Below are 15032 nucleotides of genomic sequence, written 5' to 3'. Positions count from 1 at the left end.
GTAAGTGTCAGCACAGGATTTTGGAAGAAATATGGAAGATGCTGTTGACCCATCAGCCCCTAAGTGTACTAATTTTAGAGCAGAAATAGGCCCACTGAAATATTAGTCCTAAAACAAGATATGTATCTTTAAATGAAAGCAAACCTTCCATGCCAAGCCTTTATTTTATTCACCTCCCTTTTTTCCTCCTTCTGGAATTCCATTTGTTGATTAATGGCCTTTAAAAATAGTCAGCAATTTTTGAAATACAATATTCTGCATTTCAAAATACTGTACATTAAATTACACTAAATGGCCATGTCATCAGGAGGTATAAAGAGAATTTATAAAAGCTAACAGCAATTCTAATACTGAAGGACTCAATTCCTAAATCTGAGAATTCCATAAACTTCCAGAACTCTTTCTTCCTGCTGCCTGCTCTGCAGACACCTCAGAAGGTGCCAGTCCCCATCAGGCACAGGTACATCTTTTACAAAGATTCAGATGCCAGTTTTTGGCAGCCACAAATAAATCCAGGTAGCCACAGCAGGAACCCATCCCAGTGCAGGGCAGAATTATGGAGCTGGGCCTGAGGCTGCTGGAATTCCCATCAATACTCTAACACTACTCCACACACTGCCAGCTGCCTGGGACCTGTTCTCCTCCTTTGGGAGGTGTCTGGCCTCCCTCCAAAGTTTCCATTGCTTTCTCCTGGCTGAGCTACACCCTCCAAGCAGCTCTAGCAGATGCCCACGGAAGCCGCAGGAGCGGAGTTAGAAACACCACAAAGCTCTAAACCCACCAGGAAAGCCCCAGCCAGAAATGAGTCACGTCTCTCACTGGCTGCAGCTCCCGGCAAAGCTGTTTTCCTGCAGGAACCTCCTTTTGGCAAATCCACTACATTTACAATCCCTTTATGTCTGTAAAATCCTAGAAAAGGAGACCAGCAGAGCAAAAAGCAGCATTAAAACTTCTGATTCTACTACTCACTTGTCGCTCAGAGTTCTCGCGAAGTGCTTCAAGTGTCTTTTCAAGCTGTGCTTTTTCTTTCATCAAATCTTTACTCTGATTTTGACTGTTCTGAAGACTTTGTTTCTCTTGGCTAATTTCATTCTCCAGTTCTTCAAGCTGAGAAGAGAAACAAAAGTTTTAAAATGTACTTAAAAATAACAGTCTTAGCTGGGTTGAAGGCACCCTTATAGAAATGAATAAATAAGCTTAAGGAAAAGAATTAAGCAGAATTTTCTAATCTCTAATTGAAACATTAATTTCTTCTGGGAATACATTTATTCCTGCCAGAATTTTCTCCCTGGCTCAGAACACTGTATCTATAAAATACTTCAGTGTAAAAAAAAGAGGGTCAGATCTTCTCAGGCTCTGGATATTTCCTCAAGCATCTTTTTTTTTCTCTTAAAATTCCATTTCAGTAAGATTTATACTGCTCCTCCAAGACCCTTTTAACTTAGGAAGGTTGAATGTTGTTTGATCTTACTTAACTATTTCAAGAAATAATTAAGAGTATTCCTTGGGAATTAAATACATGGATTTATTTTGTCAACTGTTTCCAGCTTGCAGAGAGTAAAACTATTTAAAATTTAAAATATCCAAGCATGATTTCTCTGTCTCATTTCAGCAGTAACAAGTTGACCTCAATGATGTTTGTGTGTTTCTTAAACCTATTCCTTTCTATTGTACCTCCCAGCTTTCTTTTGGACACAGCACAGAGGCTACTCCAAAAAACACCAGCTTCTTAGGAATCAGAAAAATTATGGAAGCATGCAATACAGTAGGGATTTCTTTAATTTTCTTTTTTAAATTATCTCTTACCCACTCTAAGAATAGTCTTTCACCTGAATTAGCTGCTGAAGTCAAATCTATTTCAGGAACTTTAGACATTTTCACTCCACTGTAATTAGCCCCAGCTTATTTTTTTTTCTGATTTTTATTCTCTATAAATACCACTGATTAAATTATTTAATTTGATTCACATAATTTGAGGAGCAAAGTACTGTAGCTCAGCACAGTTAAAACTGACAAACTCCCCTCTTTATCAAGTTTATCAATTCCTTGACCCACCTTCTCCCTTCCTCAGCTAAAATGAGGACACAGGACCAAGTTTTCATCTCAGACTCAACACTCACTCTCCACCTCTGCACACACATTTTCTTCTGTTTCATAATTACCAAAATTAAAGCTCTCCAGTATTCTAAACCACTTTCATTATTCATCATATCCCAAATACATTATTATTTTTCCCCTCACCAGTCTAAGACCTTTCTGAATAAACTGGTCATACTCTCACATAATAAAAAAAAGAAAAACCTCTTGGAGGTGGTTTTATTTTATATAAACTTATAAACATTGTAACTCCACTTGGACCCTTGCAATGCCTTACCCAAAATAACAGCAATTCACAAAATTACTCTTTAGGAAGAAAACAGGAACATTAGGCAGGTCTCACACAATCCAAGCACACCCTGACCTTTACCTTCTTGCTAAGTCTTTGGTTTTCTTTTTCCATTTTCAGAATCCTTGAACTGCTGCCTTCCACAGAGCCCACTGCACTCTGCAGCTCTTCCACTGTCTTCAGTAAACTTTGGTTTTCCATTTCCAGCTTCAGTAACCTGCTAGATGTCAGCTCATTCACCTCATGGCCCAGTGATTTCTGTGGCACTGCAGGAGAAAAAGACCATTATTCAAGTAAAAGGTGACTTATTAGCCAGAATTCTTTGGATTCTGCATTTTTAAACTTGGAGGACTTAACAGCCTTTGAAGGTCCTTCCAATGCCCTCTTGGTGACCAGAGCTGGTTAGGATTAGAAATATTAAAAATTAAAATATATTCTACTCTCCTAATGTTCCTAATCACAGCACAGATTTGTTTCCCACAACTTTCCAAATTCATCAAGTGCTTTGCACAGAATCCAGTTTGTATCCAATCATGTTATACAGAAGAATCAAAATTTTTACCACAGCTCATCTCCTTAACTTTGAGAACAGCAAAGCAAGAAGATTCATGATCTGTGCTGCAGAGTACAGAAGTGTGAACTGAAAAATAATGTAATTTCAAGGTATTTATGGGGTTTACACCACTATTTAACTGAACAAGAACCACAAAAACAAACTTCTCATGTAGGTTGTATCTCAATGGATACATGGGAATCAGCATTTCTTCACAGGACAATATGCTCAGTATTTCAGAAATAAGGACATTTAATTTTCTAATGCTACCCAGCCTGAGATTTCAATTTCAATCACTTTGCAAGTATTAACTATGTTTACCTTCAGAAAGTTCAGTAGTCCTGTTTATCTGCTCCAGCTCCCAGCCAAGATGCAAAGACTCATCCATACTTTGTTTCTGAGCCATTTCTAGGGTCATATTTTCCTCCATGAGCTCCTCAATCTTCTTTCTGTCCATATCACGCTCCTTGAAAATTATTTCACAGGTTAAAAGAAAAATCTCAATATGTACAAAGTATTTTATTATCTATATTCTACTGATATCGATATTATATTATCTTTATTATGTTGTCACAGGGAAAGGCAAAGTGCTTTTTCTTATCTGCCTAGACACTGAGATGGGGAGGTACTGGGAAAAGTTGGGAGAACTTTGAAGGGGACAGTAAAAAGAACATTACAAAGAACCTCTTCTCCTCATAGCCTACAGCAATTACTCCCTAAGTTTACTTCTCTCTGAGTATTAGGAAGCAAAGTGCATGGGGTAAACACAATATTTAAGTGACAACTGATTCACATCAAAAAAATCAAACCTATTACTCTTGAATCTCTGCATTTATCATCACACTCCTTGTCTTCCCTGCTATTTTAAAGGCTTTTATTAAAAATGGAAATTTAATTCAGAGTGTATCAGTTGCCTTTGCCATGCTCCCCTGTCACTCACCATCTCCATATCATGCAATTTAGCTTTTAGTTGTAAATTCTCTTTTTCTAACTCATGCAGTTTATCTGAACGCGCTCGGGTCCCCTCTAATTGATCTTCCAACATTGTCTTGGTTTCTAGCAACACTTGATTGTCTTCCTTTAACTCCTGCAAAAATGGAACAACAACAACAAATAAATCCCAAACCAGAAGCATTCACCTGCTCACACAAACTCTGATATACATCACAACCAGTTTCAGAAACCTAAAGTAAAACTGGGAGCTGTAACAGACTTTTTATAAATTAGGTTTATAGGCCACTTGGCCCAAAGTCAGGCCATGATGCTGAAAATGCAACTACAATCTTAAAATACAACCAGCCACTCTCAAAGGGCCTTGAGCAGCTTCAATTTTGGTACATAGAGAATTTTTTAAATAGCATCCAATGAAAGTAATGTGTAAAATATATAATTGGCAATTTTCCTCAAAACTTTTCAAACTTCAGCACACAGTCAGCTGCAAAGTCTGAAAAAAGATCCCATAAATATCCTTCATACTCCTCCCTACACAAATATTAAGTTAACTCACAATTACTATGAAGCAAACCCAACTAATTAACATCTATCTGTATTGAAGAATGCTTGAAACATCCGACAGTTTACAAGCTATGAAACACATTAACTATTTTCAGGGGGTTTTTAATTTAAGCATTCTATGAAAATGAAACTTCCACTGTTGTCAAATCCTATACACTAATCGGTTTTCCTTCACTAACTTTTATACTGTATGGGCACACTTGCCCATCAAATTTGGCACTTACAGACAGAATGATGGCCTGATAAATTCCTGCATGTTGATTTTCCTCCTGAATTACTAATCCATGCCAGAACTCTAAGTTCCCCTTGCCTGGTGTTGATACATCTTGTTTTAGTGTATTTTATGCCATTGTCCTGTACTCATTTATGTGAACAGCCTTTCTTTCCTCAACACTTGACTTAGAAAATTGCTTTCCTTTATGAGACCTACAAGAGGAAAAAGGAATTATATTTACAGCATTTTTTTAATTAATTCCTCTCTGGGTTTCTCAATCCATCCTTCACAGAAGCTTCCACTGGCCTTGCTAGCTTAGAGCTCTGGTGAACACTGCTGACTTCCATGCCATTACACACGGAAACAGTTCCCAAAAAAATGGAATTTGTCACAAAAACCTGACTGCCATATCCCAGAACAAGGTGCTGCAACCCTTTCTCACATCTCAATGCTTTAATATCCAAAGACACTTTGAAAAAGCCCCAGCCAAGAGAAGAATGGTGGTTCTGGGTGATTTTTTCCCCAGGATTTATTCACCTCCACCCTGGCTTTGTAGAACTCAATGTCATGGAGCCTCTCTTTGTAGCGGCTGACTTCGCTCTCCAGCTTGTCCACGCGGATCGCCTTCTCCCGCAGCGCGTCCAGCTCGTCCCGGTACACCCTGGCAGAGCGGGCATCCGACAGCAGGTTCATGTTCTGGGACACAGGGAGACACAGAAATACAGGCAGGACTGGACAGAACACGGTGAAGGGTAACACAGCTCCTTCATTGTTTGAATTAAAGGAATGCAGAGGGGTATTGTTAATTCTGAGAAATACAAATAAAAAATCAAATATATAATAGAGGATTGTAGATTATTGTATTTCCAAGGAAACTGCACTGGCCCCTTTCAAAGACTCACAATAATTATATATATTGTATATTTATGTATGTATTTAAGGTTTTTCCCCTCATTATCACCACACAAAGTATAAAGAAAAATCAGACAAAATTGGAATGCTTTCATTTTAAGAAGATCCTTTCAGAGGATGCACTGGTGGCAAATAGCTTGAATGAAGAAACAAAAAAAATTAGAAAATAAATACTAACTAACCTAAGTCAGGGCATTTTTTCCCAACATACACCAAATAAAGGTATACATTACAAGGTTCAGAATGCAAAATAAAAAAATAAACATGAAAACATACTCAATATCAAAAAACGAGTGGTGAATTGTTCTGGTGGTGCCAACTTTTCTTAAAATAATAAAATTATTAAACCCACACCTCTTGCTGAAGTCTCTTCAGTTCAGCTTCCATCTGTTCTAGTTCTTGCTTACAGTCAAGCAGCTGCTCAGTCTTTTCCTCACTTGAAGGAGAAAACACAAACCAGTTAAACATGGCCACAAAATCTGCTGATGAGCACCAGGTTTGAGAAGAAAATGCTGAGATTTGTGAGGCTTCCACCTTTAACCCACAATTTCAGGGACATCAGTGTGTAAAATTTACGGTTGCCATTATGATTTAGTTATTCTTTTGGTTTTAGTCTTTATCTAATATTTTAAATTTTGTTAAGACTTTTCATATTAAATTTAAATTGTTGTTTCCTACTCACACAGGGCAGAAAAGAGGGCGTAATAAAGAATTTTTGCAGTAAGGGATTTTGTGTAGAAAAACCACAGACGTTACACATGAATGTGTACCAGGAGATCCACATTAAAAACTCAACTCAGAATTACACATGCAAAAGGTCCAAATTCTTTCCAGGAGAACCATACACTGACCCCTTGTCAAAATCAAGTAAAGCCAATTTTAAAAACACTTTTATATTTCTGTAATTTTCCCTTTTCTTGCAGAGACGAATTAGGGGTTTTAGGTGCCTTGACTCAACCGAAGAAGATACTGCTTAATAAACTCAATAATTTCAAGAAACACACAATGAATTTCACCTTTATAGAAACAATACAGCGTCTGAGTCTACTCCAAAACCTGTGATAAAAACAATTTGACAGAGAATGCTACAATTCTTATATGACTAATTCTTAACTTCCAGTTAATTTCCCAATCCTTAAAAAATTAGTTTCTTAAACCATGAGTAAGTGCAAAGGAAATATTTCACTCTCTCACAGACAAAGAACACCTGATGTTCAAAATTCAACTGCACCTCAGAACAAACATTTGCTGTGGAAACATCTGTCAATATTGAATATTCTTAAAAGATGTATTGTATATTTAAATGTGTTATTATATTATCCCACATTCTGGAATACAAGTAAGAAACAAAAGTAGAAAAGGGGGAAATAAGAAAATTTAATAGACTGAAATTATAATGCTATCTCAAAGCAATCATACCAACAAAAATTAGGTATGTTTTACATAAAACTAGAGCAGTTGTTTTTAAAAATGAGCCAATTTCACAATTTCCCTTTTGGGAAAGGATTGTTTGGAAAAGGTCACTGAGCCCACAAGCACAGGAGGCTCAGCTCTGCACAGCTCAGTGCAACATCCCTGTCACAGCTTTCCCTCTCCAGAGGTGCTTAGAAACCAGGCACAAACACAAATTTATTCCTCGTTTCTGTAACTTTTCCATCGGTATCCATATTCCTGTTATTGTTCTATACGGGAACACACAGAACTCAACACTCAGAAAATGAGTGTGCAAATTCCATCTTTGGAGTTGCTGTATTCCCTAGTTTATATCCAGTTGAAAAATAATCTTTACAGACCTTTTATAGGAAATTACATCAGCTACACTGCATATTAAACCAGATATGACGATTCACTGCCAAAACCAGATTATAAATAAATTTTATGCTGAGTATTTCCAAGTCTGGAATTAATGTAATTTAAAATTTATCAAATAGATGCAGCATTTAACACTAAATGCTGCAGACAGAAGTTAATTCATCCAAGTCTGGTATTTTAAGATACTGCTACACGTAAAGGGAAATTATTTACCAACTGAATTAAAATAAAGAGTGCAAAATGTGGACTGTTCTGAGCCGTCAGTGTTGCCCTAATTGCATGCTGCAGCTACAGACTGGAGAGGACTGGACTAAATTATACAGAACATACCAGTGTTCACTGTTTAGGCTATCTATTAACTGTCAATCAAACTAATAACAGCAATTTTTTCACTAATTTTCTTGGTGCAGCTGTTTATAGAATATCCTGGGCGGGCTCATTGCAGGAGACACATAATAATACAGACATCAGGAAAAAAGAGCCCCATCTTTTGTCCTCTGTTCCTCATGAAGACCATGCTGCAGCGGGGGATGGGGATCCTCAGAGTAAATCAACAAGATCTTAATCCAGCCAGCTAGAAATAATCTGATCAACAAACTCTGGGAATTGTGACTTATGCTACTTTCGGCTTGTGATATAATTTACCTGTCTCCTCTCCCCATTGCCGAATTAAAGAAAAAAAAAAATCTTTATTTATGCTGCTCCTACACATATTGAATCTCTTCAGATTGAGCATTTTAATTCAGAACACACACACACACACACTTCACTGCTAAAACAACTGACACACTGCATACAGGGAGAAGCATATTCTCCACAGGTCTGTTATTGATCTTCTCCATAGGTCTGTTATTGATAGTCAAGGGAGCGAGGAGTTATTTAAACTCCTCACTCCCTTGACTATGAAGACAAAGTGCCCAAAAAATCAGGAAGTTTTCAGAAGCAAGTAAGTGTTGTGCAGACAAGAAATGTTTTACACAGGAACAAAGAGGTGGGGGACAGGAAAGCATTCTAATGGAATTTTTTATGCCCTATCTGCAACGATTTTAAAACATGAATTAATCATAGGTGAGTATTTCTTGCTGGAAACAGGTCACCAAATCATGTTGCTGAGAAGGAATCCCTCCTGCCTCATCTCCTTTTAATGATCACCTGGTTTGAGAACAAAATGCTGAGATTTGTGAGACTTCCACCTTTAATCCATGATTTCAGGGACATCAGAGAATAAAATTTAGGTCAAAACACCATTATGAATACAAACAGAGACAAACACAGATGAAACATGGAATTTGTCCTATGGGTCTACAAATCTTGTGTTATAAAAATACCCCTCGTGGGGAGCAGTAACTAAAAAACATTTGAAAGAATGAAGAACTGGTTTGAAAGGGGCTAGAAGTGTTCCAAGGCAGCATTTGGAAAGGATCTGAGTGTGAACTAGTACTCACAGCTCCTGCCTCAGCCTCCTGATCTTGGCCTTGGCGTCGGCAAGCTCCACACTCAGGTGCTGCCGGCTCTCGGTGCGCTTCATGCCAGGAGAGCCGCACGGGGACTGCGCGGCCGAGGCGTGCGGCAGGAAACGGAGACAGTCCCGCTCCTCCGACAGCTCGATGATGGTCTGAGGAGGCAGAGCAAAAGTCCAGAATGGCCCTTTACAGAGGCATCTCTGCGTGTGTCATTCATATCAAACACTACAATGGCACAAGAATGATGGAAAGGTTTTGGCCATCAAGGAAGTCAAAAGCTCTACCTGCACCCCTACGCTTAAAGCAAAGAGCCACAGCTTTTGAACAGGACCTTTGCTATTTTAAATTTTGTTTCTTCACTTTAGACTTTTAAGCCCACAAAATGGCCAGTGCTCAGAACGGACTGGGTAATGAAAGCTGTGAATTCCTTCAAAACCACCACCTCTTGAAAATGAAGATAAAATGTGTATCTCTAAACAAAGTTGTGTTCTTCAGTGAGCAGCAGCATCCTTGACAACTGAATAATGCATCAGATCTACAGGAATATTCCTATATCCCCCTATAAATAAAGGTGTTAGCCAAATACGAACGTGTCTCACAGTTTAAAGTATTTTTCCTTTGTTTTGCACAAAGGCATCACCCCCATCCTCTACCCTCTGTTTTATTCCTGTCAAGGCTGTGATCTGGAAAAACTGTCCAAGGAATATCTGGAATAATTGCAACATTGACACGTCCACTCTACTGAGGGGCAAATCTGGGACCACTGAAATGATTCACAACTCAAACTCTTTAGGAAGTATCGTTTCTTGATTCTAACATGATACAAAAACTGTGCTTCAAGATAAGCCTGCAAAACCTCTCCTGGTACAGATTCTGCTTTATCCCCCTCAAGCCTGGACAACACAACACAGGAATAGAACAGGCAGCTTTCAGTGACTGGCTTGTAAATTGATGGCTTATTGATTCCTGGTTAAATGCAGCTGATACAGCTTTGGATTCTCTGTTTTCAGCTACTGATGAATGTTGCACTTGTTTCCCACTCTGGCTACATGGAAAAGATCACCTCTTATCTTTCCTACTTTATCTTTCCTACTTCATTTAGCAAATATGCACAGAGGAACTCCCTGAAACAATGTTCTGGCAGTCAGGAATCCTTGCTTTAACATGTCAGCAGAAAATTAAACTGTTAGTTATAAAAATCCTGAGCTGGAATTATCTCAAAAAAAGATTTCTTGTATTTCTCTTAAGCCACATCCATACCTCTGAGTGCTCATCTCTTTCATCTATAAGTCTTTTTAAATGCAATGCCATATTTTTCAGGAGAGGCTCAACATATTCTTGTGTCAGCACAATGACATCCATCCACTGCAGGTCAAACACATTTTCCTGATTATGAGTTACCTACATGGGGTGAAATGAAAGAGAAAAAACATGCTCTTGAAATTCTAGAAGTAGAAAGGAAGCATAAAGAAAATAAAGCTGCAACTCTACAGGTTAAATTCTCTAGATAAGGTATGAAAAAAACATTTTAAATATATCTAATTGTATGTAAAGGAAGAGTTTTTTGTCTACCTGGAAACAGCCCCTTGAAGTATCTGGCAAGGTGACAATAATATAATTAATAACATTGTAAATTATCTACCACATACATTTGATTTGAATTATAATTTTAAAATAAATTTACATATAAAGATTTCACTAAACTAAATTTCTGTATGTAACCAAGAAATCCTTGAAGCAACAAACTTGCTTACTGGTACTGCTCTAAAAATAAAACCCAAAAATGCTCAATCATTACATCTTTTTGTGAATCAAGTGAAAAAATAAAGCCTTTATTGCTTACTATAACACTCAATATGCAAATCACATATGTGATTTACTTGCCATTGAACACGTGCAACTCCCCTTCCTGCAATACAATATTCCATCTCAAAAAATGCCCAAAATTAAAAGCAAAAACCCCCCCAAAATACCTCCTGAATATGGGCTGCAACAGCTGCTCTGGTATCAAAATCCAGACTTTGGATTATTTCAATAAATTCTTCTTTTTTCTGACACTAAAAATAGAGACATCTATTTTATACACATTTATATGTATAATCACAAGTATTTTCATTCCTCTTTTGTATTTCTTAAGAGCTGTAACTTATAAAGCTGACACTGCAATGGCCACATGAATAAATTATTACCCAGTAATTCTGGTGACCAGTAAATCTGTGGTTTATGCCATGTTACAGTAATTATAACTTCAACACTAATCAAATGATACAAGGAAAATCAAATTGAAATGGGAAAAGGAAGAGGTTTCTTAAAATTGCTACTAATTCAAATGCTATGATTTATTAAATACATGAAACAGTGCAGTGAGTTAATTTTCAGCACTTTCCCATTTCCTTCCTTTCTTTACAGTATCAGGTAAATTAACACAACTGAAATTAATAACCCATTATGGCTGGAGTTATTTGTGCAGTAACAGGTGTAGGGTTGTAGCCATTTAATTAAAAATCAGAATATTCCAATTTTTCAAGGAATGCAATTGTATCACCAAAGGAAGAAAAGTTTTATACCACCTGAAGTATTAAAACAGTAAGAAAAGAGATCAAAACTCAAGTTTCATAGAGACAAACATAATTAAACTCACCTGAACTGCACAACCAAGCAAAAGCAGGAGGAGCTTTTTTACTTCTTCAGTACCTGGCTCTGAGAAGAAAACACGGAAAAATGGTAACTGTAAAACTGTAATTAGAGCTTCTTCCCCTACACCTCAGAAAACAGGAGGTTTTCTTGTTATTTCCATATAATTTATTTTAACCTAGTTTAGAAAACACCAGAGGAGCTTTCAGCTCAGTCCTTTCTGCAATTTAACTGCCAACTTTCAGAGTTACCAAACACCTTAACAGCCGTTAAAAATTTCAAATGGAAAAAAAAATTCAGCCCTTCAAAAAGCAAAACTTTGGAGTCATATTTTTAGAAGTGCTTTGGAGACCTACAATCAAGTTTCCAATGGTAATCTCGGGTATCTCAACATAGTTACAAAAGTGCTTAAATTATCTGTCACTCCCAAGCTGGAAGAGTTTAGATGACAAGTTCATTTAAATTCCTTACAAAGCTGTATTAGATATTCATCTGCACATCCAAAAAATCAAAATGCATTTCCAAATCTGGCCTTAAGTATCTTAATCTCCTAAAGAAGCTTAAGTTAAAGAACTCTGTTTACAGATTAATAAAAATGTTTCTTACTTTTTACGTTCACCATGTCCTCATCTTGCTACTAAATATAGAAATATATTCTATATCTAGAACCTAAATGCCACAAAGCAAATGCTTCAAGGATGACAAAATAGTTTAGGCACTGACTCAAGCTGTTTTTGGAGGGAGCTACATAATGTGTACAATCCCAATGAACATGGAATGCTGAAATTTTTCAAGACATTTCTCAGGTAGATAAATACATTACAAAAAACACAGATTCAAATGGGAGATTTTTAGTCACTTATTCAGACTTCTTGTATCCCAAAGGCTCGAGCTGTTAAGTCTTTAATGGAGAAACAGAAAAACCATCAAGGAATGTGTTTCACCAGAAGCTACTTCAGCTCAAGAAGGGGAATTCCACCTGGCTTTCTGTCTTATCAATAAAAGTTAACAGGAATACTGCAGCAGGAGAAATCCATAGCCTACATTCACTTAACCCAATAATTTAATCACATTTTCTTAATTTTTAAGCAATCCCTGAGCTCCTCTTCACTCTTCATCTCCTGAATGCCTTTCAAACGCCTGCCTGAATATTGATTCCTTGTCTCTCCCCCATATTCCCTGAAGGAGCAGGGCAAAACACTGAACCTTGTCAGCTTCCCTCATCTTCTGTTTTTCTTCCTTTTCCTCCATCAGAAACACAGAAATAGATGATTCTGTTTTACATCCTTCAACCTGCTGATGAATTTTGTCCCTACCCTGTGCCACTGCTTGATCTTCCCTGTGTTCACCTTTATCCCTGACTTTCACACCCTCTGCAGTGCAGGCTTCTGTCTTGCTGCCTTGCTCCCTTAGGAATATGAACTTGCTTTCATGTTTCTCCTTCCCCATTGCCTCGTCATTATCCCTTTGTAATTAAACTGAACATTTACAGTCACAGGCTGTAGTTCTCCTCCAGTTTTCTCCTCCAACTGCCTTCCTGCCAACCAGCTCAGGAAATATTTCCTGATAAAATCCCTGCTGACCCATTCTACCAAACCTCAACTCCAGCCTTCTCCCTGCATTTTCCTCCAGGAGCCAACTGCCTCTGGTATCTGCTTCTGCCATCTGCAATTTGGCATCCTCTGGGATGTCTCTATTAATTATTCCCTAAGTGCAAAGGAGAAAAAGTGGGAAACATCCCTGTGAAAAATCACCCCTCCAGTCTAAGTTTTAGTGGACCAAATCCAAGCCTTTATCAGGGAATTGACTTTTACTCCAGAGCTTTTCTTGATGCAACCAGGTTTACACAACAAGAGTCTCCAAAGATCACTGAGGTTTCATTTCCCTGCACCTGCCAAAAAAAAGCTTAAAAATACATGTAGGGATGAGATCCTTTTCCAAGTTGACAGAGCAAGAGCAGTCTTAACTTTCAAAGGGGAAAGGTTCTGGACAGAACCCAAAGAACAGGTCTATATTCTAGTGCAGATCAAACTCTGCAATTGAACTCCAGCAGAAAGGTGAAACACCTTCAAGTATGTTGTCTAAGCATTAACAAATTTTTTTAATGTGAGGGCTACACTACAGTAAAGTCCAAATTTTCTCAAAAATCCAACAAAATCCCCACAGAAGAGCAAAGCACACACCAACAGAGCTGCCAAGCCACAGATCCCAAAACACAGACACCTCCTTAGAAATGACCAAACCACAAAACTGAATGTATACAACTGAATGCAATATTATCTCTGTGAGGTTTGATAGTGCATTTTCAATGAAATGTCATCTTATACTGCACAATATTGTTACGACATTTTCTCTCAGTATCTTGAACAGAATAAAAAATGTCACTACAAAACAATACTATGAGCTGGGGTTTTTAAAATCTGTTTTTCCAGTAAATATGGTTTCTAGGCAAATCCATGGAGTCTTTTGAAAACCTTAAGAAAGTCTGGAATCAAAATTATAAGAGCATGATGCATTCTGTTCTTTTGGAAACGAAGAGACCACATTCACACTTCTTGCATATGACAGCAGCTGCACATATAAAAACTGAAAAAGCTGTGACCTCGGAAGCAAAAGCAGAAATACTAAATAGCAGAAAGTAAAACCCAAAATAATTAAAGCAAGATACCTACTCAGATGGGAGTGCAAATGCATATGGAAAATACCGATGTTATGAGCCCTGGGATTGGGAAGTAAGGAAACACAGATGGTTCTTCTGGCTTATGAGGAACCCCCTGTCCCACAGACACAGAAGCGTGGCAAAGAAGACACCCCAAAGAAATAAAAACAGCCAGGGGAAGCTATACAGCCTGTTAGAGCAGTTCCTGACCTCTCTGCTGAGGTGTCAGAACACCTGGGGTACATTAGAACTAGGTAAATAAATTCTGCCCAATCCATAGTGGCTCCATGCAGGCCAGGTGTGTCTGCTCCGTGCTTCTGGAATTGAGAGCATGGTGCAGAGATTCCCAAGTGGCTGTGCATAGTCAGCTGGCTCCACACAGGCTAATTTTCTTGGTCTGAAAATTGCAACTCTCAGAGCTGGAAGCAGAGAAGGTGGGAGCATGGAGAAGACAATGTCAGTTCACAGGAGAAAACAAGAAGGTAATTGCAATATTTTTCAGGTACAGATGCAAGAGAAGCAGGAGAGTTCGGGGGAAGGAGAAACAAGTATCAAGAGCTGGACCAAGTGAGATGCACGGAATTGCCAATTTCCTCAGTGGCGATACGTAAAGGAAGTTGAAGGTGCAGTAGCTGGGAGTACATGAAACTTTAACTTTGTGCCATCAGTGGTTCACTGGTTTCTGGGAAATGCACTTGGACCCAGTATAAGCCCTAGTGAAAGCCAGGGCTGAGGCTGTGACAGAACACATTTTTTAGAGTGTGGACCCTTGGTGTGGACAAAGAAAATCATTATTAAATCATTACTCATCATTATGAAACCACTTATTTGATAAAGTATTTAAACAATCTTCTGTTGAAAGGCTCAACACTACAGGAATTTTA

General features: G+C 38.0%; 1 protein-coding gene across 15 annotated transcripts in view; it reads right to left on the bottom strand.

Annotated features, from left to right (window-relative positions):
- Positions 1-15032, bottom strand: part of CCDC88A (coiled-coil and HOOK domain protein 88A) — a 68207-nt gene that overhangs the window by 33030 nt on the left and 20145 nt on the right. For all 15 annotated transcript variants that reach the window (XM_077781993.1, XM_077781995.1, XM_031504294.2 and 12 more), the window contains exons 6-15: positions 11497-11555; positions 10829-10912; positions 10116-10256; positions 8838-9007; positions 5935-6016; positions 5206-5364; positions 3880-4026; positions 3261-3405; positions 2468-2652; positions 970-1107 (exon numbers count right to left, since the gene is read on the bottom strand). In XM_077781993.1, the coding sequence (XP_077638119.1) occupies positions 970-1107; positions 2468-2652; positions 3261-3405; positions 3880-4026; positions 5206-5364; positions 5935-6016; positions 8838-9007; positions 10116-10256; positions 10829-10912; positions 11497-11555 (1310 nt within the window). The remainder of the gene's footprint in view (positions 1-969; positions 1108-2467; positions 2653-3260; positions 3406-3879; positions 4027-5205; positions 5365-5934; positions 6017-8837; positions 9008-10115; positions 10257-10828; positions 10913-11496; positions 11556-15032) is intronic.

This window comes from Lonchura striata, chromosome 3, assembly GCF_046129695.1.
Source record: "Lonchura striata isolate bLonStr1 chromosome 3, bLonStr1.mat, whole genome shotgun sequence".
NCBI classification, from domain to species: domain Eukaryota; kingdom Metazoa; phylum Chordata; class Aves; order Passeriformes; family Estrildidae; genus Lonchura; species Lonchura striata.
Note: the sequence above shows the minus strand (reverse complement) of the source record. Positions and strands in the feature narration are given on the sequence as shown.